Genomic DNA, 27,921 nt, shown 5'->3' with positions numbered 1-27,921 from the left:
GCGGCCATCTTGTGCGTCGACTGCTCCTCTCACCGCCCACCTCCCTCTCTCCCTCCCTCTCTCTCTCCGCACCACCCGCCCCTTCCTGCGCCCGCCTTCCCCCGCAACCGGGACGCGACCGGACGGGACGGGATGAGGAGAAATAACCGAGTCACGGCCTGGAGCCCGTGAGAGCAGGGCAGGGCGGGGGAAGTATCGCCCGTATCGGGCAGGGTACCTCGCACTCCGTCAGGGACGGCCTCCAATGTCAGATGCCTTCCTACTTTCAGGTGGGGTCTTTCCCCCCCCACCTCCTCTTGTCATAGCGGGCTCGGGGGTGAGGCTTTTCACACGCGGAGTGGCTCCTGGGGAGCGCTCTGTGTTTTGGCAGCTTGCTGAGGGCCCCCGCCCGCCATTTTCTCTCCCTCAGGAACCTCTGTTGGCGGACCCTACGGTTGCCTCATGCCATCACACTTTATTGCTTCAAGCCGGTTACTTTTCTTACTTCAGGGAAAAATAACACAAATTAAGTTCCCTCTTACGTGGGTGTGCAGGGCAAAGCTTTTGGGGTTTTGCCCGCCAGTCCCGAGTGAAGGCGTAGAGATGGACTCGGTGCTGGAGAAGGTCCCCCGTAGCTTTGTGTGCTGCAGGACACAAATCATCCTTAGCTTTAACCAATACCACAGGTAAGATGTTTGGGGACCCTCTAAGCTTTCCTGTATCACAGTCAGAACTAGTTGGGATACAGAAGAAATTTTAAAACGCAATTATAGAATGTCTTGCAGTCATTAATCTTGCAGCATTTACTAAGCACGTACTGACTGACAGTTTTAAATTGTTACAAGAGCTAATTATTTAGCAGCAGGATATTTCAAGGTAACATCCACTTGATGCCTGTTTATGAGAACATGAATATGGTATAAAATACTAAGGAAGCTATATTTAAAGACCAAAAATGGTATTTAGTGGTCCCGTTTTATTGCCCATCTATTTTATCACATCTATGCCCAGCTAGAGGCTCTGTGGGATCAATCCTGCTGTGATGCCTTGTGCAGGATGCTGTGCAGGGAATCCCTGCTTTTCTATTTTCCTTTAATAACACTGTGAGGAGCACACAGTGTATTACTGTCAGTTCAACATCTCAAGTGCAGCATTGCATGACCTGGAAATAAAATATAAATAGGACATCATCAAGTCAGAAGTAGCCATGCCCAGAGCCAGGGACTTGAGAGACCAGGCCTGCAAAAGAAAGCTGGGTTCTGACATGCAGACAGAAGACAGAAATTCCTACACACAGAGAAAAACTACATAGGGCAAGGTTACTCTTCAGCTTCTATTTCTGACTCTTGTACTGACCATAGACAGATTTTCATTAACTTTACCAGAAATGTCATGCTAGTAGCTAAAAGTGTTATTTCTATCTGTTTTACTAGAGAAATAATCTCTATTATTTAGGCTTTTCCACCAAAACAACCTTAACATTTATCAAAGATCAGTGTTTAAAGAAAATAGTATTAAGAAAAGCCATTAATTTCTGAAAACAGAATTTTCTAGCCACAGTCACAGGCATTGAGATCTTATGAACACAGATGATTAGGATATTTACAAAGAGCACCTTTGATTTAGCAAAAGCTTTACTATGAGCTAGAAAATAAGTGTAAATTGGAAATGTCCAAGGCCAGACTAGACAGGGCTTAGAGCAACCTGGTCTAGTGGAAGTTGTCCCTGCCTGCGGCAGGGTTTCGAACAAGATGAGCTTTAAGGTGTTTCCAACCAGTCTGATATTCTGTACCACAGAAACTTTCCAATCAACAATTGCTATCTTTGCAGACTCCTCTTTAAATGTTACAGTAGAAACGTGGACCTTGTTGGAGTTGTCAGTGTCCTGAGTAGAAGCAGAAGATGGCATTAGGAATAGCTATACGTCGTAGGTATTCTTTGCAACCTTGGTTTAATGTCACAGAAGCTACAAATGGTCAGGGCCTGAATCCTTTTGCTTCCCAGTTTCTAGCAAGTGATTGTACAGTGTTCTGATGTTCTGTTCAGTCTGGGTTTTAATATTCCAGTCTGGGGACATCTACCACTTTGTCTTTTGGTTCCTGTATTGTGGAAAGGTTTCATTTTTTCATGTAGTTTATGTTTTCCCTCAACATTTAATTGCATTACCAGTAGGAACATGCTAACAACAATTTTCAGTACCATGGCATAGATTACCACAGTAATATATGGTTGAAATTTAAAGAAGTGGGATATGATTTCACCTATTGTTCTTATTATGTAACACAGCACAGATGAGCACTTTAATTCTCAAACTCCACTTCAGACTTCCATCAGAGTTAGGCTTTTCTAATGTTTATTCTTCATTATGTTTTCTGAAAGTTCAGAAATTTGTAGATGAGCTTGTTCTCTTTTTGGGAGCTGATCCCAGTAGATAACTTAGATTATTTTTAGTGTCTGCTTTCCCCAGTTATGCAGCATTTCTTCCTGCATGATACACTGCTTTTAGCATTTGAAACACAAAATGTTATTTGTCTTTAGAATTACTGTTTTCAAATATCATTTCAGCTTATCATTAAATCAGCTATAATTCATCTCCACTTGTTTACATTGTTCTTTCCTTTAAGTTCTTAAAAATTCACAGGAATGAGTTTTTATTCTACCACATATAGTCTCAATTTGAAATTCCTTTATCTCTTTTTTTTTCCATTCAAAAGGGGATGATGTGTAGGCATGGTTCTAAGATCTGACATTTGTGGCCACACTAGTAATGTTCTTCAAATTATACATTAAAAATGACTTCCCATTTTAGCCTCTATGACTGAGAGAAATACCTAAAATACCAGTGTAACTGTCAAATGGTATCATATCACCATTCAATTTTTATATTACTCCTTCCATATAAAACTGCTCTAGAACTGTGGTACCAGGATAGCTGTCTTTAAAAAAAGAAATGTGTATTTTTTAAATGTCTTGGCAGTGTTTCAGTTTGCTATTTTAGTTAGCAATGTGACTTGTAAAGCTGATAATAAAGGAAAAATTCTCTTTTTGAAACCTGTGATACCAAATGGAAGGCAAGAATGAAATACTTCTCCAGGTGGCTGCAAGCATGTCCTTGTTATTTCACACAGTGAAGATTCTTGCACATAAACCACAGATTATAAAAAAGAAAATCCTTAGCATGTGATGCTTGACCATCATGTTAAAAAAATTGACCATCACATTAACAAAACTTAAATTCCTGCACTTTTATAAAATTCTACTGACAAAAGCAGAAGACTGTATCCATCCAACATAATCATTGAAAAAGAATCCCATGTTCATTAAAGAGCATGCAGAATGTCATCCAAGCCCGTGGGATGACAACTACTGGAGCTAGTTTATATGCTTATTTTAAATAATAAAACAATGTTAGCAAAATACAGCCTTACACTGTGGACATGCTCAGTATCTCCAACACAACACACAAGGTATTGATTTCCCATGTATAAAAGAAGCCTAGAGGATCTAAAGGAATGTGAAGTCCATATGTGTAAAATGAGTGTTCCTCCTTGAAAGCTCCTCTCCCAAGCATTCACAAACTCACAATTCACAATAAATAATACTATATAACCCACCACATCAGAGTTAAATTTTTTTTTTGCAGTTCTTTGATGCTGTTCATAATAAATTTATAGAACATCAGTACAATTACTAATGTTTGTGTTTCCAGCCTACTTGGAATGCAAAGGTCTATGTAAATATACCCTCTGACTGCAGCTGCTGTGGAAAAAAAGAGAAATTATAAGGAAGGTAAGAAACTTTGTTTTGATCATTTCTCATTAGAGGTTTCACTTCCTTAAGCATCCCATCTCATCATCCTCCTTGTCCCACTGGTGTTGTGGGATGCAGAATACTGATTCAGGAGTACGTGCCCCAGATTCTCCTCCTTATTGCCTTTTTTGCTTACATGTCATTGCCTGCTTTGCTCCAATCCCAGACCTTCCACTGTCATTCAGCACATCTCCTCTCTTTTTGGGATAAAAATTTTGAAGCAACAGAAAGTACAAGAATTTGCAGCAGAGCAAGTCTGTAGTTGCACTAGGCAGAGCCAGTACCACAGCACATCCTTGTCACTCCAATGCTCTCTGCTGAAGTAACCATCTCCTCGGCATCTGAGTCCCCCTGGGCAGGGGCAGGAGCCTCTGCCAAGTGCCATATGCTGCCACCTCTTTATCCTGCACTTCCTTGCTGTATTTTCTTTTCTATTCTGTCTCAACAGAAAAGCAGAAGTATGACCCCTTATTTCCTTTCCTTGCTCTAGTGGTACTTTGGTTGAAATTTGTTCTTTTCCTTCATAGCATTGCTGCATCACATTTTACAGCAGCCTCTTAATGAGCTTAGGAAGATGACATATATGTTGGGATGATAGACAATTAAGGCAATAATATTTTATAAGAATTCTAGTGCCTGTGTGTATAAAGCTGAAAACCACCTAAATTAGCAATGTCATTTTTGTTCCTTTCTGGCAGGTTTACTCATGTACTATAAAACTGGGAGAAAATGAGAGACAGGTAAGGCAATACAGTTAGTACCTTTGCTTAGCTGCATGTAAGCCCATAGCCTTATTCTTGTTTTGCAGAATAAGCTAAATTGTAAAGGTTAAGCAACTTTTCATGTTCATATAGGAAGGAGTGGCAAGATGATGAATGGTCTGGCCTTCTATTCCAACCACTAGACCTTGTGCATCCTCCACTCTCATGCAAGTTACTGTAATTACATTATGACTAAAGTGCCATCTGAATAATTTTACCAATCAAATTTCCCAGGGAAAGCACTCTTAACACATGTAAAAAGTAGGACTGTCTTACATCTCTGTAATCACATCACATTTCTGCAGTAAAATAAAATGTGCTGATGATTTCCTGGAATTATCCTTGCTTTGTGTTATCCATAAAGTCTCCAAGTTTGGTAGTGGTTTGGATTGAGAACACCTTATACAAGACCTGATACAAGACAGGACTGTCAATTTCCACAGGAAAATCAAGGGCCAACCTTAGCTAATCCTAGCACATGAATAATAGCATAAAGCATGTTTAGGTGTTTTTATATTAGTGTGGATCTCAAGGAACTGCTGCTTATTCAGATCTCAGTTCTCAGAGATTTTATTTTAAAAGTATGTTGTTCAGGAAGTTGCAGAGGGACATGTTTTAAACTCCTCAGTGGCTTTTCAAAAGATATGTAAACAAAAATTTTATAATACACAAATATATATGTAATATACATATTTTTATATATGTAGCTGCAGCATATGCTGGAAAAAACAGTTCAAAAAATATTATTGTTAGTGAAAACCCATCAAAATGTGGTTAGGTAGGCTGAGATTATTTACTGGAGATAATAGCTGCATGGTAATTTCTGTTAATCTTTTACCAGATTCTACATATCATGTCTTTGTCAGGCACACATGCAAACCCCCACCTTTTTAATAAGAATTCCTCCTCCAATTATAAATTTCTTTTCAGCACAGTATTCTCAGTTTCCTCTCATTACCGTACTGGTAAAAAGCTGTCACACATCATTCTAGCAGTTCAATTTCAGGAGGAAACACTGAAATTTCTGTATTGTAAATATGTAGTAGAGTTTGTTCCTGTTGTGTATGGTCTTCTGGTTTGGTAAATTTTCATCAAGAATTGCATCATTAACCCTAACACTTAAAGATTTTGTTTTAATTTGATAATTCAACTATTATTTTTTTTAACTTGCCTAAGAAGAATACAGATTTTGTAAAAAGAAGTTGCTATCTTTCTGTTGTTTATAAAAGATTTTTTTCAAGCTTTCTTGAAGGCTTTTATAATCTGACATGTCATAATGATGTTTCCCTACTCTTCTTTGAGTCTAGCAGGTGAAAGAAGCAGCATTTACAAAGGAAGAAAAAGGAAAATCACTGAAGGTGAGTGAAAATTAGTGACACTGGAATTGGCTCTTATTACCAGACAGAAAGAGATAGTATTTGTGGTTTGGTGAGTTAGCTATTTTTGATGTTATTTTTCTACATAAGCTACTGATATAATCGCTAAATAAAAAAAAGTGAAAAGATCAGAACATCCTGTGAGCACAGATAGAGCTTACATTGTGTGTATATTTTTGAGATATTAAACTCATTTATTTTTAGCAAGTGTCATCAATTTCTCAGAGATGAATCAATCCTTTTTATATGCTCATTGAGGCACATGGAACGCACAAGTCTCAGCCTGTTAACAAATGCCAGCTATTTTGAGAAGCACACTTTCTCTTCTGTTAGGGAAACTTCTTGTTCTTGTACGTAAGGCCACAGTATCTCCAGTCTGTTTCTCCCCACTGTTTCTGTGGCTCTGCTAGGCAGACATGTGTTACCTGCATGAAAAATATGAGCCATAAAATAACTTACCTTCCTTCTGAAGTCCTCAGTCTTTACAACTTGAATGTACTTGGACTTCAGCAATTTGATAGCAGAAGGTTGTTTATGTGGCAGTTTATTACAGACTCTCCCAGGCAGCTGTTTTTCTTATCATTGTTTCCACTAACTAGTGCTCTGGGAAAAAAAGGAAAGAAAAGGTGTCCTGTATTTTCATACACAAACCCCACCTTCTCCTTGGACTTCCTTACACAGGAAGCACATAGGCATGTATGCACTTATTTGCATAATTAATAGACAAGATAAAACTGTTCCTTTCCTACACTGATGAGTCAAACACTGAAAAGCAGTTGAGGGCAAACCCAATCATCCACTGATCTCTCAGGTGTAGCTGCTAAACTCTCAAGGTTTGGGAGGCAGAGGCTGAAACCAGCTGTACTGGGTTTGCATGGCCTGGCTTTTGGTAGTATGGGGGGCTATAGGGGTGGCTCCTGTGAGAAGCTGCTAGAAGCTTCCTCCATGTCTGGCAAAACCAATCCCTGGTGGCTCCAAAGATGGAAATGATGCTTGCCAAGGCTGGGCTAATTAGAAATGGTAGTAATGCCTCTTTGATAGCAGATTTAAGAATAAAGAAAAGAAAGTTGTGCAGTTGTAATCGTGGCCAGAGAAAAGCAAGGTGAGAATGTGTGAGAGGAACAGTAGACATCAAGGGGCAGCGAAGGAGAGGCAGGAGGTGTTTCAGGAGCAGGAACTGAGATTCCTCTGCAGCCTGTGGAGAAGACCATGGTGAGGCAGCTGTGCCCCTGCAGCCCATGGAGGTCCGCAGGGATGCAGCATTCCACCCGCAGGCCATGGAGGAGCCCCATGCCAGAGTAGGGGGATGCCTGAGAGGAGACTCTGACCCTGTGGGAGGCTTAGCAATCACTGAAAACATCAGTGTGTTACCAAACACAGCACTGCACCAGTTACCAAGGAGAAAATGAACTGTATCCCAGCCTAGCCACGACCAACTTCATGTCCAGCTCTGCATTCACGTGATGCTGTCCTAATATACAAATAACCACCTTTAAAGCCAAGACACACATTATAAAAAAATGGTTCTACAAATTTGGCAAAAAAAGTAAAAAAATTGCCCCAAGTTTGATCGGAAAAACATTCATAATACAACAGAAAACACTAATTTTGAAATGTTCTACTTCTGCATTAAACAGCCTTTTTAAAAAACTAAGCATTTTTCACTTACACATTGGACTAACAAATTTTGTTAAAATTTGATCTTTACATCCATCCTTTTTTTGTCCGTCCACAAATCCAGAAAGGTTGTTTGCAATATGTTTCCTAATTTCTGAAACAATTGCTACTAAAATTTGTTGATAATTGCAAAAATAGTAATCTGCTTCAGCAAAATTCCTTTTCCTTTTGTGCCCAAGCACACCAGGAAAAGGAGAATGAAATTACTTCAGTACAAATTTAAGTTGTCATCTAATATCAAATTGCAAAATTCTTCAAAGATGACAGGGTGCAGCAGGAGTCATCAGGCTACCACTTAAAAAGACAAATGTTTTCAACAGGTTGAAATGGAGTTTAAAATGTAATTTTAAAAGCAGAAATGTCGCTTCCTCTAAGAGTCTTTCTGTGTCCTTGGACAATAATGCTTCAGTGAATTACTAAAGTAAGAAATTCTCACAAGAGTTTATGTTCTCATTAACCTGATCAATTTTGTACAAAATACAGATACGGATCTCAGTTTTTTTTAAAACAGAGCTTACCTTTCCAGCCACAGCAATGACTCGAGGAGATCCTTCCAGCAGTGAAGAGCACAGTCTCTGTTTTACTTCTTCAGCCAAAATTTTATCCCGTTTATATAAATATATATGCAATATATGCAAAGCACCACAGGTAACAGAATGTTTCATATCTTTTTCTTTTCTTTCTGTTTCTTAGCTGAGTCTTTTAGGAAGAAACTGGAAGTTTCTAAACAAACACATGTACACTGACAGTGAATATTTCAAACAGTGTGTATTGTTGTAATGGCCTTTACTATCCATACCAAAACAATCTGTTCACAGCTCACATGCTGCCTGCAGGACACCAAGTGAACGTCATTCCCCAGGTATTTCCTTTGGTCCATGGGACACAGCTCAAGCATCTTCCACAGCAATGTTGTCATCAACAATAATCTTCCATACACCTTTTTCCTTATATTACTTCTCAAAGTAAAAAAAAACAAAAACCATCAGTGCTTTAAAGACTTAAACTGAACATACTCCAGAAGAGGAATACCTTATATCCAAGAATATTAACTCCCCAAAACAATCATGTGCCTTCTTTCTACCTCAAATTTAGAATGCATATACTCAAGTCACAAGGCTGATGAACTCCATATCCTAATCATCTTACCCCATAATAAAATACCACAGAAAAAAGTTTGCCAAAATAAAAATGGGAATATTTATTATCTTTTCTACTAAAGCAATGCAGTTCTTTTGAGATTATACATTGGTCTTTGCAAACGTTTCTACAGCTGAATTCATACTTTTCCATTTTGTAAAAAAAATAGACACATACTTCTTAAAGACGCAGGCTATGTCAATGAACAACTGGAAAGGCTTGTAACTGTTAGTAGGGATGAGCAAAGAAAGCTCATGCTTATACTTAAACCTCTGGCATTTGTATCATTATGTTCAAGTGGGACAAAATGGGGACATTTTCCTTGCACATTTCTGGGTCCACTTCCCAAGCTTTCAGAGAGACTGTTAAATACTGAATGTGACCAGGAGAACCTAAACATTGCTCAGCAGTACTACATGCACAAGATGCAGGGGAAGGAAGAGTCGGACCCATGCAAACAGTACAAGACAAACCATTACAACTGGCAAACGTGCACTGGACAAAAATTGAAGTTTATGAAAAGCTTTATTTGTTGTCATGAAAATAGTATCAGAAGCAAGTAACTGTATGTGTTTTGCAAAGTCATCTTCATTTGGCCTCCTGAGCTTTCTTGGCATTCTGTTTTTCTTTCGCCTAGGAAACAAGGGGAGATGATGTCAAGCTTTGACAAGATGAAGATCATTCTGGAGCTTTGAATGACTACCCATTACATTTCTGAATATTAAAAATATACTGGGAAAAAAAATTAAATGTAAATTTGGACCCTTCAGAAGCATCCTACTACTATTTTACTAGGTTATTGTATAAAGCCTTTTAAAAACAAATACAGGTTTAAATAAATTATGCAAAAGAAACTGAGATTAGGTAACTTCTGTAGGGGAAAAGCACTATTTTAAAAACATAATTTCAACCTTCATTTTTCATACCTCCATACCAATTTCATTTAACATAGAAAAAACTCTTCCTAATGGAAACATTTTATGTCACAAGAAAACACCACATTCAGACATATAGATAATCAAAACTGAACTCTGAAACGAACCAAGATCTCAATGGTTTAAATCTTTCAAGTAAGTAGAAAAAAACCCCACAAAAGTTCCTGTCAAAATATTTGCAGACAGATTCTCCTAACTTACATCAATCAGAAATAGTTCATACTGGTAAGGAAGTGGCACTTTCTTCCTTATGAATTTACTTAAACAGATTGGGCAAGAAGAGGGGACAACTCAGAAGCAATACCGGCCAACAACTTTCTGTCAAAACATTTAGTTAACTCCGAATCAGGCTGCTGCTTTTTACCACTTACTGAAGTGAACAGAACAGCATTTAATTCAGTGATTTAGAATTAAGATCTGTTACCACCAATTCACTGGTAATTTACTTGTGAAAGCAGCTTGACGGGTGTTATCAATGACTTCTGCTAACGTGGAACTGGATTAAAACTCCACAAGTTACTCTCTTGAAAACTACGAGCCTGCAAATGTACCTTCCTAAATAAATCCAGCTAAAGAATGTACCCATTAAATAACACACAGATCTTTTTTCATTATAATAATTCAGAGATTTGTCAGTGAGTATAAAATCAGGGATCCTGCCTCTAGCACTCAAGCATAAGTGCACACCAGCACAGAGCTGGTACAATTCAAGTACTTAACCAGTTTAATAACCTTGCCAAAGTACTAGACACACTTGTTTATTGAAGTTTTAATACAAACCTTAGCAGTAAATCAATGTTAATGGCCAGATACCTTAGAAAGGGGGAACCCAAGCCAGTAAGTGAGCATAGGAGCAGGGAAAAGGGAGGGACCGAATTCCCAGCACTGTGCCACAGGACTGCAGGGAGCTGTCCCTGGCCAAAGAACTTGGACAAATAAATTACATGGGCTCATTTAGTTAAAAGAGAAGGTATGAAGAATTATAGTAATATATTATCAGCTAGGAAATACTCACTTTTTCTACTAATGGTATTAACTGCTGGTGCTCTGCTAGAGTCTTTAACAATTCCATGATGAAAGGCAGGTAGTTATGTTTTCTTCTAATATTTTCAATCTAAAAAAAATAAAAAGCATTAACAGAATTATTATATAGCTGACCTATCTTCTAGTCCCCATCCAGATCCTTCAGATTAATTGCAAAGCTCCCATATATATATATATATATATATATATATGCTGGCTTTATCTTACAACTGTTCCAATAATTTCATCAGAAAAGCAAAGACTACATACCTTATATCTTTTTAATTTTTGGTTCTCTTCTTCAATTAACATCTGGTATTTTGCAACTTCTGATTGTATAGAAGTTAACATATTACTACTTTGATCTGTATCCATAGGCTCCTCCTTCCACAAAACAAAAATTTAAATGGATGATGTTACTCCATTTTTAAATTTTACTTTTTTTAAAAGCAAGTTTTGTCTCAAGGGTATTTCTATCACAGAAAGATTCAGCTTTGTTTACCATGATAGGAACATACCAGGAATTTCTGCAGTTAGTTACAAGCAGGTACCACGAAAAAAAAAAAAAGCCAGTTCCAGCACCACAGCAAATGATCAAGGCAGAATGTCAAAATTACATGGTCACACTGTGCTGAGTGCTCAGCTCAGAGCTGCAGCACTGAGTGCATCCACACTGTGCTGGACAGATCTCTAGCAATCACTCCCTGTTTTTTTTTTGCTGCTGCTCCATTGGGAGCAAGGAAGGGAAGTGAATAGTAAAGCCAACACACAGAACTATCAGGGAACTACTTTAGCAATTTAAATTCCATGGCCTACCTCTGCCAGTTGCCGCTGTAGCTCTGCAATCCTCTGCTCATATATCATCTTTCTGTCAGACACAATAGCCATCAGGTTAAACCTTATCTCACCTTCACTGTATCTAAATGAGGAACAGAAAAACAAAACAACAAAGACAAGCCACTTTCAAAATTAGTTACCAACATGACAACTCAAAAGCCCCCTCCTTGATTTCATTCCACGGAAACAAAATTTTAAATGAGTATATTAAATTAAGTTGTGCTACAGATCCAATCTTGTTACAAAATAAAATCAGACCACAAATTAACTCTATCCAATAGGTAACTCCTAATTACCTTCTCTCCCCAAAATTTACTATTCCTGTCCGTGGTCACAAAACAAAACTGAAACTGTCCAAAAAATAAAAGAAAACACGACAACAGAACTCACAGAAGATGCTTCACACAATAGTTTTTAGTTTCTCATTACTATTACATGTTAGAAAATATTGGGGACTTCTCGACACAATGTGAGAAGTACATTCAACAATTAGACTAGCAGGCCTTTTAGAGGTTAAATTCTCCAAAAATAACTTGGTAGTCCTGTTTTGCTTACCAAAAAAAAAAAAAAGTCCTCAACTAAAAACTTAGAATTGTTTTCTAAAAATGACATAAAATCAACTTTATTTCTAACAAATTTGGGACTGCAGTTTGGAAACAGAGTTAAGAAGTAGCAAAATTCCATAGCATGTTTTTCTAGCTTAAACTTCTGAGACAAGCCATTCCTAAAAAAAATCTTCAGATCTCTAAATACCAGCTGTATGGACAGAATGGCTATCTAATAATTTTAAGTGTGTCGGCAAATGTTATTCATGGTCATGACACTCTTAGCTTTCACTCACAAAGATCCACAGCTGTGTAACAGATAACAATCTTCTTTTCCAGAGCACTCGTAGGATCTCTCTTCACTACACAGACACCTACTTGGATTAATTATGCAGCAGCACAGTGTATTTGAGATTTATCTATCATCACATTTGCCTCATGTTGGGTAACAGGTTCTCAAGTCACACAGTGATATGCATAAAGAAATGATGCATAAGTGTCATTGCTTAGAAATTCGGTGGAAATCCTTTAAGTGGAGGAAGGTAAGACTATGGAATTTTTAAGCATAGGTAAGGTGCTATATTTTAAAGGCATCACGACCATTTACTTTTGTATGCGCTTCTCTATGACGGGCCGCACGGCGCTTATCCAGTCATCCTGATGGCATGCACCTGGGAAAACCACAGGGGAAAAATCATCATCTTTGCAAAATTCAACAAAGGAAAACATTCAGTATCACGGCAAAATTTACTTCAAAGTCAACTCATATAATTCAGGCTTATGCAGCAACTTCAGAGTATATAACAGGTTTTTCCTTAGCTACTGCAATCTGAAATTACTCAGGTGGTTTTTCAGTAGGTGGAAGATATTTTATTAATAACAACAGTTAGATAATGCAGTGACCAAAGCAATGGAACAAAGCTACATTTTAAGGGCATAACCACCTAACATTTGTTTTGCTGATAACAAGAAATAATGGGGTGGGGGAAAGTATGTTACATAAGATCTTTATGACACAAGGGAAATTAGTTGGTATGACAACATTAAAGTAGACAGCAAAGGAAAACACTATGGACAGGTACAGCTGTTTAATATTAACTCTTGATTTTTTCTGTGTGGATGCAATATAATGTTAAGAAGTCGGGAGAAGAAAAAAACATAAAAGGATATATGATAGAAAACTTGATTTCAAGATATATGACAGGATACCCACAGGTGATTTCCTAAGTTGAAAATGTCTCTTTTTGCAATTTCAAGACCTTAAAGTAAATTTAGAGACTCATGATCTTGTGCCCACACAAATGATGTCACTGTTAGGTCTGAAGACTGTACAGTATCTCTAGACAGGCTAAAGACAAGATTAGCAGCAAGCCATTGCTCAGCCTAAACATAAATAAAATTGTCAACAAATCTGGGAAAACACTCTGGGAATGAAGTGTGGAACATGTTGACAGTGTATCAGACTCTAAAGTACAGACACGTGATAGGCAGCGCAGAGATTTCAAGACTCAACAGGGCACACATATATCAAGAAAGATTAAAGATTAATAAAGACAAAACAGAAGCCTGTCTTACAGAGAACCAAGCTATTTTCTTTTAAACCATTAGGGAAACACTTGCTATCTAAGAAGAAAGAGGGCAGTGTGTAAACATAAGGCACATAATGGATAAAAAGTGTCTGGAATGAACTGTATATATTCTCCCTTTATGTAAACTTCTGTATTGCAACAAAACTATCAAGGTTTTGGAAGGGATTGCAACACCTGATCACTTGATTACTAAATGAAAAGAGAGAGCATCAGAGACGTGGAGGAAGCAGGGAGAAAATTGTATTTTCAGACCAACAAAACTAAAACAATATAAATGACTGCAAGGAAGTACAAGCCTACAGCACATTCAGAAAACTTTCAAGATATTCTTTATTTTAATAAATAATTTGCTTTGAGCTGGTAACATATGACCAATTTGTTGCAAAAAGCCATTGTTAAAATAAAGGATGTTCAGCAAAAATGTAAAATGTTACCTAAATCAATTGGTCCTTCCCTTAAGCCATCTAGCTCATATAGCCTCCCATTAACAGGAACATAGCTTACAAAGTGAAAGGCATCTTCTTCCTTTGCTGAAGACTTTGCATCAAACTCAAACATCTGTTGTCTGCAAAGAAAATTTTAAAACCTCTGAGATTAAAAAGGATTTGCTCAAATTTTGGCCAGATTTAAAACATATGTTACCTTGCAAAACTGTTGTGAACTTGTCGAATCACTTCTGAGTTGCTCAGTGCCAAACCTTTCATCTGAAAGGAAGTAACAAAACACTTGTAAACCACCACAGCTGTAACACTGTGACACTCAAAATGCAGAAAACAGTGGTCACTCACTGCAGCATCAAAGCTTTGGGAAAATTCTTTAAATTCTGACAAGGTCTCTCCTAGATGAATGTCTTGATGAGCACAGTTTAACAGCACACTTACTATGGCTTGAGTTGCACAGGCATTATTTATGACCTAGAAAAAAGCATGGAGAACTTGGTAAGCACTGCTGATAAAGTTCACTCCAAACTGTGTTTGCTTTTGTTACACACACACATTTTCTATGCTGATTCACATTAGAGATGCACCCTAACACAGACTGGAATTGCTGCCTGAGTAGCTACAGAAAAGCCCTTGCTATAATAAAATCGGCTCTTCATGGCTGGCATATACAATTCACTGATAAAACTCCTATTTCACAGCTGTCCTCAGAAACTGTCATTCCACTGCCTTACCATCTCCCTAAAGTGATTAATGAAAGGCATAGAAGAAAGGCAAAAATCCTTGTATCCCTGTGGAAAAACACACAGTAATATTCAAAGCAAGCTGCCCAAATTGTGTTATCTATGGCCTTAAAAAAAGTCAACTCTCCCAAGAAAAGTCCTGCAAATAATCAGATCTCCTACTAGGAGTAAGAGGTCAAAAATTTAATTTGAAGCAATAAAACACATTATGGAACTTAAAATTTTTATTAAAAAGTTTTATTGGACAAAAAAAAAAATCAAGTATTCTAGGGATAAACTAATAAAAGTGTTCCAAGATGTAGATATTGCTTAAATGATGGTTAGGTGAATAATATATTTGTCCAATATAACTATAATTTTCAAGTTAAAGTTACTAGTTTGACACTGTTACATTTCAGTGTTAAATATTCCACTTTTAGAAAATATAAACAACCCCCTTCGTATTAAAGCCATGTGTTTAATGTTGTTTACTAATAACCAAACTAAAACAGTGTATTTAAAGAAAGAAGCTGCAAAGATTATTAAATATAATCTGAGATTTACCTAAATGCACTGTAATCACATAATATGAGGCCATAATACAAGATTTTATATTAGCAGTTTTTTCTCAGAGAGCTATAGGTTGGGAAAGAGTAATGTATCATTAGTCTTTGACACTATTCTGCAATTGAAAACGCTACTTAAACCTTAAAACTTCCAGAGAGGATGTGAATTTTGTACAAAAAAAAAAAAAAAAGAAAATTAGTTCAGGGCTGTGAATGTGAAACCACTTCCAACAAGAAAAGAGGAAAAAAAAAAAAAAGCCCAAGCAACCTGTTTTACAACCAAGGCTAGTCCTAACAAAAGAAAGCCTAGTATGTTAATACTAAAAGCCATATCATAAATTTATTTTATATACTTCAGGGTGTTCTCAGTTCAGATTATGCATATATGCAGATGACAAATAATAAAACACTTATTAATTTAAGAAAAATACAATCTAGTTGACTTAAATAGTAATTAAGGGAGTCAACTGCACAAACAGAACAGATTACGGCAGCCAAAACTGAAATGAAACCAACTGCAGGTACAGAAGGTAAGAGCTAGAATACACAGATGCAAAATAAAGGACATACAAGGAAAATCCATCAAGGGCAGTGAAATAATGAACCAGCAGCAGAAAAAGTCCAACCCCCAGACCAGCAGAATGGCATACTTTGAATTACACTGTAACATAGGAAAAAGAACTAAAGACTCTCTGAGATACAACTGAAGAATGTTATCAGAGACAGTGGTCAAGTAGTGCTAGGATGAAAGCAGGGAAATCTCAAGAGGATCAGAGTGGGCGAAGCTGATGCAGTGTAATTAAGCTGATAGAGAAGCAAGAGAAGGCAAGGACATCAGTGCTGACACACTGTTAGAACAGTGCTGTTACAATGAAGGCAGGGTCACTGCAGCAAACTGTACTTGTAAATGATAATTAATACACGGCATTATAGGAGGAACAGGATTAAATGACAACTAATTTTGCTGAAAAATCAAGATGGAACAATCAGTTGCTCTCTTTACACACAACTCAATAATGGCTTCAAAACAAGGAAAGGAAATTTACTGAGATTTTGTGCCTAGAGGTAAGTTCGACACTGAAACTGCTGAATAGCGGGATACAGAAGCTTGAACAGAAAATAAAATCAGAGGAAAAGTGAGATTTTGCAAAGAATTACTGGGCTCATCAAATATTGGCCTTTAAGCATATTTTGTATTCCAACTACAGTATAAGACAAGTCTGATGAAGTGTATAGGAAGCAAGCTAAACAAAGTAGCAGAGGAATAGAAGGAATAGAAGGAAATGCAGGTGATGTGCATAAAAATCCAGTGTGCTCCTGGATGTAGATGACACAGGAGAACAGCAAGATGGAAGAAGGGAATCTCTAGCTAGTGGTGGCTCACAGGCAGGGTGAGGAGCGCAGAGTGATGTGACTGCAGGACCAAATGCAGCAAGTGTGGGATTTATTTGTCACACAGACACAGTGCCATCCATGCACACAGCCAGTCCAGCACTGCTCCACACACAACCTGGAGAATCCTTCAGCACACCATCTCTAATTCCCAGTGTATCTCTTACTTAGGGTGCCTCAGCATTCACAGAAAACATTCTTTGCATTTAAGTAACATAATAATAAATGCAGGTTATTCCCAAAAGATTTTTATTTCGACTCGAGGATTAAGAGGATTTTCTGTATTTGTCCAGAAATACCAACACTTGCCTGGATATTCCTGTCCAGGAAGTCTTGGTGAGGTATTAGATTGATCAATATGCAAGACTCCAACTTAAAGCAGACACCCATAGTTAAAAGATTTTGTAGGCAAAAGTTCAAGGTGTATTTAGCAATATTTCAAAGAAAACTGTAACATACATACACAGCAATGTATCAAGAGAAGATTGACCTATCCTTAAGTGAAGCTCAGCTTAAACCAAGGAACCACTTGATGAGGCTGCTCTCTAAGTAAGATGCATTACTTCCTAAGCATGCACCTTTCTCTAGGGACAAAATCCAACCTTCGGATCAACTTTAGGCAGAAGCACTTTAAATTCTTGACTCACATCTTCTACCTGATGGATTATGTATTTTGCTTTTCAAAAAGAACTGTGGACAAGCCTGTGCTGCAATTGGTAGTATGACCAGCAAATCCCTGGGCTTCACTTACTAAACGATGTTTAGTAAGTGAACATTACAGAACAGTTGCTTTTACAGAGCTCAACATGAAAAATTCAGCATTAGCACGAAGTTCCACTATTTATTCTTGTTTAGAAACCCAATATAATTTTTTCCATTTAACTTGTGTTGGAGTAAAGATATAATCTTTACTATATTTAGCTATATTCAATTACTGAAGATCTTTTTCTGATTTATTTCATGTTTGTATTCCTTGTAAGTTACCTGTTATCCCAAACTTAGCTTTAACACAGATATCTGGTCTATCTTAATGTTACCAAATCTGAAAGGGACATTTGAGTTTGAAATCAATTAAGTACTGGAAATGTAAAAAAAAATACACATGCTTCCATTAGTGCCATAAACATAAGCAGAGACCAATGTTTTGTTATTAACAGTATCATTTATAAGATACTCCTTCTGAAGGTATTCCCAATTGATGAAGTTAATGTTCTGTCATGACAACACAAAATAAAATAAATACATGGCATCTAAGAAAGGCAGGATACCAACAGTTCCATACTGAAAGCTGAAGAATTTATTAAACTCAAAACCATTAGTTTCAGGTCTGCAACAATGGCATTCTTTTTTGTCCAGAGACACTTCTGCAGTGCCCAGCAAAGAACGCAGCTCCTCCAAAGAGTGTGGTAGGGAGCTGAATACATTGAGCAGCTGTAATCATGTATCCACTGTGTGTGAAAACAACACCAAGGGTCCACTGAAGCAACACAGAAATCAGGAAATTCTGAGTTAAGGCTGAAACTGTATCCTTAACTCACCTCATTGTGCCTATGTATCCTAGCTCAAAGGGTATGTAAGATCATCCAGAGTTCTGTGGCCTCAACTAGAGGACCAAATCATACCTAGGCATAACAGGGAGGCCAAATTTAACATGAGTGCACATAAAAGTGACCATTAAAAAACACCCCTTTAATATGCATGCATACAAGACAGACTTCAAAATTCAACCCCCCAACACAATCGTGATTTAACTTGGAACAAGATCTAGTCGCCATTTGGAATTCAACTACAACATCACTATGGAAGTGGAAATGAGGAAAATGTGAGCATGCACAAGCTTCTTACCAAAATTGTGTTTCCTAGTGCAATTTTAAAGATGTTTTACTAGACAGTTTGAGAGCTGTAGTCTTTTACCTCTAAATAAAGTTCCCCACAAAGAAACAATTTTTAAGATTGAACACATAATAAATTTAAACAGAAACAAAGTTTATCTCCTCTAGTCAACTCTTATTATATATTAACAGTAGCCTTGTCTTGCTCACACAGGATTCAGGAAGACTTGAAAACATGCCTGCAGTAAAACCAATTGCACCGAATGTCTTTAGATGGGAACATTTAAAAGAAAATGTGTGAGAAAGGAAAGAGAGGCAAAGACCTGTTGAGATTTTTCAGTCTCCAGTGTCATGATGGTTTTGAAGATACAGATCAACAGATCAATAACCTTATATGTCATAAAAATTGCCCTAACCAATCTATTTGTTCTGGGATTCCAGCCTACATATGAACCTAGTGTAATTTTACATCATCACTTTTGTAATGAAAAAAAAGGTCTTCTGGAAAGACCCTCAAAGCGAGCATAAAATTTGCCTTAAAACATATGGAGGAAATAAAAAATACACATGAACCCAGTTGCACAATGCCTGGGAGGACTGCTCTTTCACAATACAAGTATTCAATACTAATGCTCATCTTGATTTGTGCTCCTGGGTGACTCAGAAGGATTCAGACTGTGGTTTTGAGAGATGCAGTAACTTCAGCACTAGCACAAAGAACCCCCTGTTCTCTCACTTACCTGTTACCAGTTTTGTCCTGTACAGACTCGCTGAACAGACCCATCTCACAGTACAGCAGAGACCAGCCCAGATACTATGCACAGAAAACTGCTGGGGGATGAGCTTCACTGGCTCACAGGAGTTCACTGCACCCTGCTCTCATCAGTAGCAAATCATAAGATCAGACACTTGCTCAAGAAAACACTGCAAGTCCTCAAAACATTGCTTGTCAAGTTGGATCGCTAACCCAGGCTAACTTTCTTCAGTATGAAAGTAACCAGAGCTAAACTGATTTTAAACAGATTCCTCCAAAATATCCAAAGCAGTTTCTTTCTGTTGACTTTTAATAATAATTTCTCTGTACCTATTTCTAGTTGTTCAGTCACAATAGCTCAGTCCAGGCAAAACTGAACTGATATGAAACACAAGCATATATAAGTCTTCAAGGAATGTTTTAATTTTGCAAAGTCACTGCACTTGACAGATAACACTAAAAAATGAAAAATATACTAATTCTAAACTTTTTGCAAATGACTTTTGAAGCATCTATTCCACGCCATCAAGTGGCATAACCAGGCAGTACTATTGTAAGAGTCAACATTTCTGGAAATTGCTTTCCAGGGTAAAATTAAGAGTCACTCCAGTACTCCTATTTAAAGGCAGTAGCTAAAGAAAGGGACAATGAAAAAGGAGGTTTCAGCTTAAGACCACATTAAAATATGAGTGTTTAAAAGAAAACTATAAAATAAAGAAGACTTTTCATTGTTAGCCTTTAATTTTGTGCTTGTTATCCTTTAATTTTGTGCTTGTTATCAAATCTAACATTATCCAAATTTTGTGATGTACATTCTGCAATCTCATCTTAAAGCTCAAGAAAGCTCCTCTTAGCTATTGCCTTTAAACACAGTGTCAAGGTTCAAAAAAGGGAAGGGGGTGGAAAAGGCAAAAGAAGTGGAGCAAGCAGACAAATGCTTTGAAACTTTTTAGCATTCACAAGAACAGCAATTCTAGGACAACCTCAGCTACTCACAGGAAACAAGATGAAATCCCTTGAGTGAAGGAAGATTTACCTTCACTTTCAAATAAAAAACCAACATCCTCCAAAAAAAAATCCCTCTCTAGATTCCAGAGTAATTTCCTCCCACCATGTAACTACCTTTTGAAAGTTACATCGAGGATTTTCTCTGAGTTCTTTGCCTCATGGCTGTTCTTTAGCTACAGCCCATGGCTACTAACAGTATGTTTGGTTAGGTATAAATCACAACCTAAACCAGTGTCTATGAGAGCTATCAAACTATAAAGACAATTAGCAAACTGCTGCTGATCACTACAGCAGGGGAAGAATGAAGAGAATCAGCATTAAAAAAGCTGACCCACAACAGCATAAAACAGGAAGGCAATTATAAAAGGAACAAAACTGAAGTGCAGGTACAGAGTGGCCAGGATGGCTATTTGCATTGTTTTCCATATTTCTATACTTTTAACTGGAAGCATGTAGAGATTTTTTCATATCCTGAAATTTACATTCAAAGCGCTTCTGCATTTGTGGTGGGAAATAAGAAAAAACCCAACCAAAAAAAAAGGCCCCAAAACCCCCACCCTAAACACCCCAACAACTAGACTATGTAATAGGTCTTCACAGAAATCCTAATAATTTGCCCTTTGATATCAATGTTTTGTAATTAACACCTATATTAAATACTCCTACTTTCATTCTGATCACTTTCTCTTGATTTTCTTGCTTGCAAACAACACACATAGCAGTCTGTTAACTAAGACAAAATTTCAGTACTACTCTGCATTTAATAAACACAATGGATTACATCAGCTAAACCAGTTTTCCTGTTGTTTCTAATTTAAATTCTGCTTTTTCATTTGAATACTTAAAACTTCCATGCCAAAATGGTTTGCAAACCCTTAAAGGAAAGCATTATCCTACATATACTGCCCCAGCTTCAGAGTATTTGAGAAAAATAAGAAATAAAAACAGGACCAAAATAAACTTCTTCCAACAGTTGTTGAAAGTGGTTTCAAAAGAAGTAAATTGCTCATTCTGCTGGGAACATTTACCAAGTCACTTCTACTGCACAGAAGACTGAGCTACTTTATGGGTGAGGGCTGACAAATAAATACGAGCTTTTTTCTTCCATAGCTGCAATTTTTGCCTGACTTGACAGCTCAAACTGATTTGCTTTGTCAATACTCAGCTCCTACTCTCAGAATTTGTTGAAGCTATTTTACCTTGCAAAACATTGATTTCTGTGTATGTATTAACAAAAAAAATAGCCTTTTTTTGGTATTAAAAGCTATGTGTCATGATATATCTAAAACAATTACTGAATTTCTCATACCTGCTTAGCAAAAAATATTGTATCCAGTCTGGAATCCTGGACAACAGAACCCGCTGGCTCCTCTCCAGGCTGCCACTTGAAGAGAAAAATCAGCCCATGTACTGGCCTGAAAAACAAAATTTATAGGAAAAAGGTCACCAGTAATGATGAAAAATATTAAAACTATGTGTTCTGTAGTTTAGCTGTATGCTCATACAGTAATTCTGTTAATTCTTTCTAAATATCAGGAACTTGCACTGAAATTTTCAGATGTGCTCTTTTAATTAGGCAGAAGACAATTCGAGCTTCTTTCTGTAAGTGCTGAACAATCCCAATCTGAATTAGCATTTAGCCACTAATTTTCAAAAGTCAGGACCAGTTTTCCTGGTTACTACAACTTTTATACTTGCAGAACTCTCATTTGAATTAGTTAGTGATAAACAGCTATCAAAGCATTTGTCAGTCATGTACAAGAGCAGGAGCAAAAGCTTTTGTAATAATTCTGAACACAGATAAAATACCCAAAGAGGAGCTCTCCCAAAACTTCATGCTTTGAGTTATCTCACCAACAAGTAAGAAAAACCCAGTTGTCCCTTCTAGTAAAAATGTGCCTTGGCTTTCAGACTGCGTGTCTTGAATAGTAAACAGCTTTTACTACACGTTGCATTGTATTTAGTGTTCCCAGAACACAAAAATTTATCAGTAAAGAAAATTGGTCTTAAAAAATCTTCAGTTACAGTAAGACAAAAATTTATTCATCAACTTAAATCTAAGGTCATCACCAAAAAGAGGCCACAAATGGTTTCTCTACAAAAGACAAACATACACCTATACCGCCTAAGAATCTTTTCCTAAGCTCTGACCAGAAATCTGAGATACATTTTTTCAAATTCTCTCAGTGGACCTGTGTCACAGCACATGTCACAGTTGAGAGGGCCACAGCACACAGAGGATCATCATACAGCTTCAGAAAGCTTCAACCCATACAGAGTAAGACCATTCCACTGCAAGCCTCTGCCCCTGGGCACTCCATGGCTCATTGCTGTCAGTGCTGCTCACCTGCTTCTCACAGCTGAACCCACTGGGGATGAGGCTCAGCCCAGCCCCACTCCCAATCACCACACACTGTGTGCCTGCAGACCTGCTGTTTAGAAAACAAAGATGTTTCTCTATTCTTTCACTCCCAGTGTTTATACATTGTGTAAAATATTGCAGGTGTAAATGGGAAGGGAGGAGCCCTCAGGACTAGAAAGACACACATCTCCCAGGATATGCAAAACTGGCACTTAATGAGCAAATGTTCTGATGGTGTAGACAGCAAATAAACCAATTCATAGGCCACATTTCTGCCATTCAGGTGTTGCTTGTCAAATATCTTCGGTCAAGAATTCTAAAAGTACACCCTCTGTACCAATTCCTGCATCTTTTTAAAGATTAATCCAACAAGTATGGATATTTGCACAAGATACAAGAGTATAGTCTAGGTTAAAAGATATTTTCCTCTTAAAATCCCGTATGTAAACATGGATAACAACATGTTTACACATGGACAAAACATTAGAAGAATTAATGTTGCTTAATGAGGGCAAAATTGTTCCACCAGTCATTATCAGTTATAAAAAGTCTATTTGCCTTCACATCCATATGGAAGTGGCTCTGCAGGAAAAATGAGCTACAAAGGTATCTAAGTACCAGAAAATAATTTAAGACAACAGAGGCAACATCATGGCATGTGAGGAGGGAGGGAGATAAAGCAAGGAATAGAAATTTGCCCAAGAATTTGTTAAGAGCTGTAAGGCCAGCTAATGGAAAAATCACTAGGAATCTACTTCCACATTCTAGCTACTATCAGCATTTCTTTCAAAACCTGATTAAGCTAGATTAAGTACCAAAGCATTAATAAAAAGCAATTTAACTGCCAGATATTCCATTAAATCAAAATCCTACCGAACTTCTGTAGAAACTGAAGGAAAAAACACAAACACAAACTGCCCCAAACAAAAGATCCACCAAACATACACCTGAGTTTAGTACACATTCTTTCAGGGACTTCAGACAAACACGATTAAAAAACATGTGCCTTACTTCAATTTTTCAAAGTTCTCTGGCTCCAAACTCCATATTTCTTCTACTTGTGCTCCTCTACAGCCTGAAATAATGAAAATACAGGTTTCTTCAACTAACTCATTTAAAAAGGGACGCAGCCAGTAAAGACAGACTTATGAAAGAAAACACAAAGACATTATGTAATATTTACAACTAGTATATCCAGGCTATGGAAAACTATCTGAGGGATGTAATGGACCTTGATTAAAAAACCCCAAACAAGACAGGCAGAGAGAAGTTACTTCAGGAAATTCTGAACCTGTGTACGGTGATACTGTCTTTACAGGGTTGCATTTAAAGAAGAAGCAGAGGAGCTTAAATCTCTCTGATCACTTCGTGTCCTTTGCTTAACTGAAAACAATACTCTTTATAAAGGCATTATCACCAAGCCCAAAGCAGAACTTTAAGCATCTGTCTCCAGACAAAGACCTATGGTAGTAGAGCAAAAATGCTGTACATTCAAACAAGATATTTACATAATACAGAGCCCAAAGGTTTATTATGTGGCAGTTTCATTTATTAGCTAAATAAAAACGTAAAAGAACCATGTCTGGACTTATGGACTTTGTTTCTGAGAAAAAGACACGACAAACTATGAATCAATGAAATGTGGAGTAAAATAATTTTGGTTCTTTGGCTGAGAATTACCTGGCTTTTGTAATCACCATCGTTTCACAGTTTCACCAAAGATTTTAAACGCAATTCAGCACAAAATTTAACATTCTGGAAGGCCAGGCAGCCATTTGCAGGCTACCCAGCCACTGCCAAGCCCCACAGCTCAGCCTAGGCACAGCCCTTTCTCCAAACGTCCTCACTCCTGGGGCTCTCTAACCCGAACACCTTCCCAGGGAAGTTTAAATTGGATATTCGGAGGAATTTTTTCAATGGGCTGATGAGACATTAGAATGGGCTGCCCAGGGAAGTGATGGAGTCACCGCCCTGGAAGTGTTTAAGGAAAGACTGGACACGGCACTCAGCGCCACGGTCTGGCTGACAAGGTGGTGTTGGGTCATAGGTTGGACTCGATGATCTGAGAGGCCTTTCCCAACCTAAAGGACGCTGTGACTCTACCCGGCACGCTGCTGCCGAGCCGTCCCGCAGCACAGCAACAGGTGCCGGGCCGAGAGCCGAGCCGGGCCGGGCCGCACAGGCCGTGCTGGGCCGGACTCCCCGCTGCCCGCAGGCGGCCGGGCCGGGCCGGGCCAGCGCCGCGGACATCACGGGAGCCGCGCTCGCCGCCGGCAGCGCGTCCCAGCGCCCCCCCGGCCCCGCAGCAACCGAGCCCCCGCATCCCCTCCCCGCCCGGCAGGGACAGCGGGCTCGCACCCAGCGGTGCGGGAACAGCCCCGCGGAGACCCCACCACCTGCCCGGCTCCGCTCGACGCTCACCGAAGCCCTTGATGAGCTCGGTGAAGACGCCCGGGTCGCTCTCCATGAGGCACCACTCGCCGGCGCTGCTGCCCCCGGACATGGCGGCGCTGCCGCCGCTCAGGCTGCGAGGCCGAGCCGCGCCGCTCCCTTCCCGGCAGGACCCGCGCCGGGCACCGCCATGGAGAGGCGGGGCGGCCGCAGGAAGCGGCGCGCGGGACTGGATCCGGGGCAGCTGCGGGCGCCGGCGGCACCGCCCCGGCCGCGGGAGGGCCGCGCCGCGCCTCGAGGATGCGCTCCGGGGCGCCTGGGGGGCGGACGGCGGCTGCGGGGCCCTCGGGCGGCGCGGCGGGGAGCGGGGCCGGCCCCGAGCGTGGTTCCATCCGGGCACCGCGCGGGGGGCGCGGCCCCATCCGGGTCCCGGCGATGCTGTCGGGGCGCGGCGGGCGGGGCTGGAGCGGGAGACGCGGATCTCTGGCGGCCGGAGCGGGACGGCCCTGCCCGCCCCCCGCGCGCCCGGAGCGGCCCGGCCGCCGCTCGGTGTCCCCGGTGCCTCCCCTGCCCATCGCCCCGCGGCCCCCGGGGCTGCGGCATCGCCCGGCCCCGCCCGGGCCGCGGCCTCGCAGGCAAGTGGCGCTTCCCGGGCTGCAGGGGGAGCGGGGTCCCGGGGCCGGCCCCGGGGGACGCCGGGGATGCGTGGGGAATGCGGAGAGGTCAGGGGAGCAGCTCCGGAGAGCACCGTGAGGGGCCCGCGGGGCGTTCCCGGGCGGATCTGTGGCGTTACGCGTCTTCCCCGTCACGCGTGTTTATCGTCTTTATGGAGACTGACAGCTGCGATCGCAGCTCTTCGGGTATCCGCTTTAGGTGCTTCTATCCCCTAATTCTGTGCTACGTCAGCTAAGCTGCCTGTGCCCCCCCAGTCAGTACGGGTTTTTTTTAAGCAGACAGGCTCTTGCAAATTCTGCAGTAGAAATGCGTGGGCTGGTATGTGGTTCGTATAATGGGATATCCGCTGTGCTGCTGTCCTCCGCCACTCCACTGGAGGTTTGGGAAGTGTTCTCCTGGCATCCCAGTTGACGCAGAGGTGCTTATTTTCTGAAGTGTTGGAACTATGTTGTCGGAGCTGTAGCAGAAGCCTGTTTTGTTACAGCCGTAGCTCAGTGTGATGGTTGTGGTCTCTGCTCAAGTAACTAGAAGACATTCCTTATAGTCTTCAGGTTAATGCTTATACAGAATATAGAGGGCAGAGAAGTGGAATGCAGTTCCCCTTAGATTTAAGTATATATGGTTTTGAAGTATTCAAAGGCAACCTGAAATGTTGTCTTTTAAAACACTAATACTTTTTTTGTCATAAAAGATCTGACCTTTTCAGCGTTTAATTCCATGGGATTTCACTACAAAGTTTGATTAGTTGTTAGCGTAGCAGTTAAACTTAAGAACTTAAATTAGAATCTCTAGTTCTGTTAAAGCTTTATACTTTATGTGGGGTTTTTTATCCATCCATGAAACTTGTCAGATATTTTATTTCTTAGGAAAGCTAGGGCAAGTTGGGAAAGTCCTTGAAATAAACTAATGTCAAATTAAATACTGTGGTACAGCAACAGAAAAATATTGGCTTACTAGGAGATGTATAACTGGTGTACAGACTGTTTCAGAGCAGTTAAAGTGTTATTTTACTTATAAATTTATATAATGTTTGAAATATGGTGAGTTTTCATTGATGATAGTGTACAGCCATGGAGTTTAGCAATTTTTGTTATAAAACTCCTGGTCTGGGACTTCTAAGAATTGCTGTTTGCATTCCCCTAGTTCAGAAATTGAAAGTGCTTGTGGAGCCATAATATTGGTGATAAATCCTCCACAGGTGTTTTAAAGTCAAGTTTTCTGCTGCAGCTCAGTAGGTGAAGAGTAGGCTTATAGTAGAGCATATGTTAAGTGAGGATTTGCATTTATCCACCTGTTAGGGTGAAAGATGTCTCTGTTGTACAAGTGTTAAATGAAAAATTAAGCTTGAGGTCTGGGCAGAGGAGAGGGATGGGCCCAAGGGAGGGAAGAGCTCTGGGAACTTGTGAGGCTGGGATGTAATACAAGGTTAGAAATTACCAAAATTACTTGAGCAGCTCAACTGTGAATAAGTGCTTTTCCAGTAGCTGCTGGTGAAGTGTAAATCTGATGCTTTTGCTATGACTGTTTAGTAGTGAGATTGGTGGTTTGCATTAGCTGTTGTTGATTTCAAAAGTAATTTTTAAAATACAGGTTTATTTTTAAGAATTTACAATATGTGTTAGACAGTTGTCGGAAATTGTAACAGAATCTGGGTTTGTAGCTTATAGCATATTCCTAAAAAAGCAAATTAAGGAGCTAAGTGTCAGAAAATCTATTTGCAACTATCTTTTCTATTATGGTTTGTATCAGAAGCATATGGATGCAGGTATATGCTTCTTGCCAATGTTGTGAGTACATGAATAGCCTGGTCCATGCTAAAGTGAACATAAAAATTATCCATTGTTAATATCCATAAGAGTTTTCCCTCTACAAATATCCTCTACACTTTTCCCTTTATGAAAGCTACAGCAAGAAATCGTTCTTAGTATTCTATATACATAGAGATCTTCTTGTCCATGGGTGATCCTTTATGCTTCCCATTCTTATTTTTCCTTCAAGATAATGGTGTTTCTCAGTATCTTTCATGTACCATTTTTTTTTCTGATAACTAAATGGATGCTTACTGTGATTTCAGGATTTTTTGTTTGGGTTTTCTGTATTTATTATG

At 39.3% G+C, this 27,921-nt stretch overlaps 1 protein-coding gene and 1 long non-coding RNA gene across 6 annotated transcripts; one reads left to right on the top strand and one right to left on the bottom strand.

Moving 5' to 3' along the window:
• The first annotated feature begins 2 nt into the window (after window positions 1–2).
• On the top strand, window positions 3–9,597 carry LOC128792085 (uncharacterized). Of its 4 annotated transcripts, XR_008432299.1 has the most exons (8): window positions 185–269; window positions 410–665; window positions 1,810–1,906; window positions 3,689–3,768; window positions 4,488–4,529; window positions 5,858–5,908; window positions 8,130–8,251; window positions 9,381–9,597. It is a non-coding gene; the product is annotated as an uncharacterized LOC128792085 (long non-coding RNA). The 4 variants fall into 4 exon arrangements; XR_008432298.1 differs by lacking the exon at window positions 1,810–1,906 and having other exon boundaries at window positions 3–269; XR_008432300.1 differs by lacking the exon at window positions 410–665 and having other exon boundaries at window positions 15–269.
• UCHL5 (ubiquitin C-terminal hydrolase L5) lies at window positions 8,780–25,392 on the bottom strand. 2 transcript variants are annotated; one of them, XM_053950213.1, is made up of 11 exons: window positions 25,170–25,392; window positions 23,760–23,823; window positions 21,696–21,801; window positions 14,461–14,586; window positions 14,315–14,376; window positions 14,107–14,237; window positions 12,691–12,754; window positions 11,518–11,620; window positions 10,972–11,085; window positions 10,694–10,792; window positions 8,780–9,376 (listed from the first exon to the last, which is right to left on the bottom strand). In XM_053950213.1, exons 1-11 carry the CDS (start codon window positions 25,249–25,251, stop codon window positions 9,332–9,334), a joined length of 996 nt encoding a protein of 331 aa, XP_053806188.1. In that variant the 5' UTR covers window positions 25,252–25,392; the 3' UTR covers window positions 8,780–9,331. The 2 variants fall into 2 exon arrangements, with proteins under 2 accessions (XP_053806188.1, XP_053806189.1); XM_053950214.1 differs by lacking the exons at window positions 23,760–23,823; window positions 25,170–25,392 and adding an exon at window positions 18,331–18,414 and having other exon boundaries at window positions 21,696–21,770.
• Between the last annotated feature and the right edge of the window lie 2,529 nt (window positions 25,393–27,921).

This window comes from Vidua chalybeata, chromosome 9, assembly GCF_026979565.1.
Source record: "Vidua chalybeata isolate OUT-0048 chromosome 9, bVidCha1 merged haplotype, whole genome shotgun sequence".
Lineage (NCBI taxonomy): Eukaryota > Metazoa > Chordata > Aves > Passeriformes > Viduidae > Vidua > Vidua chalybeata.
Note: the sequence above shows the minus strand (reverse complement) of the source record. Positions and strands in the feature narration are given on the sequence as shown.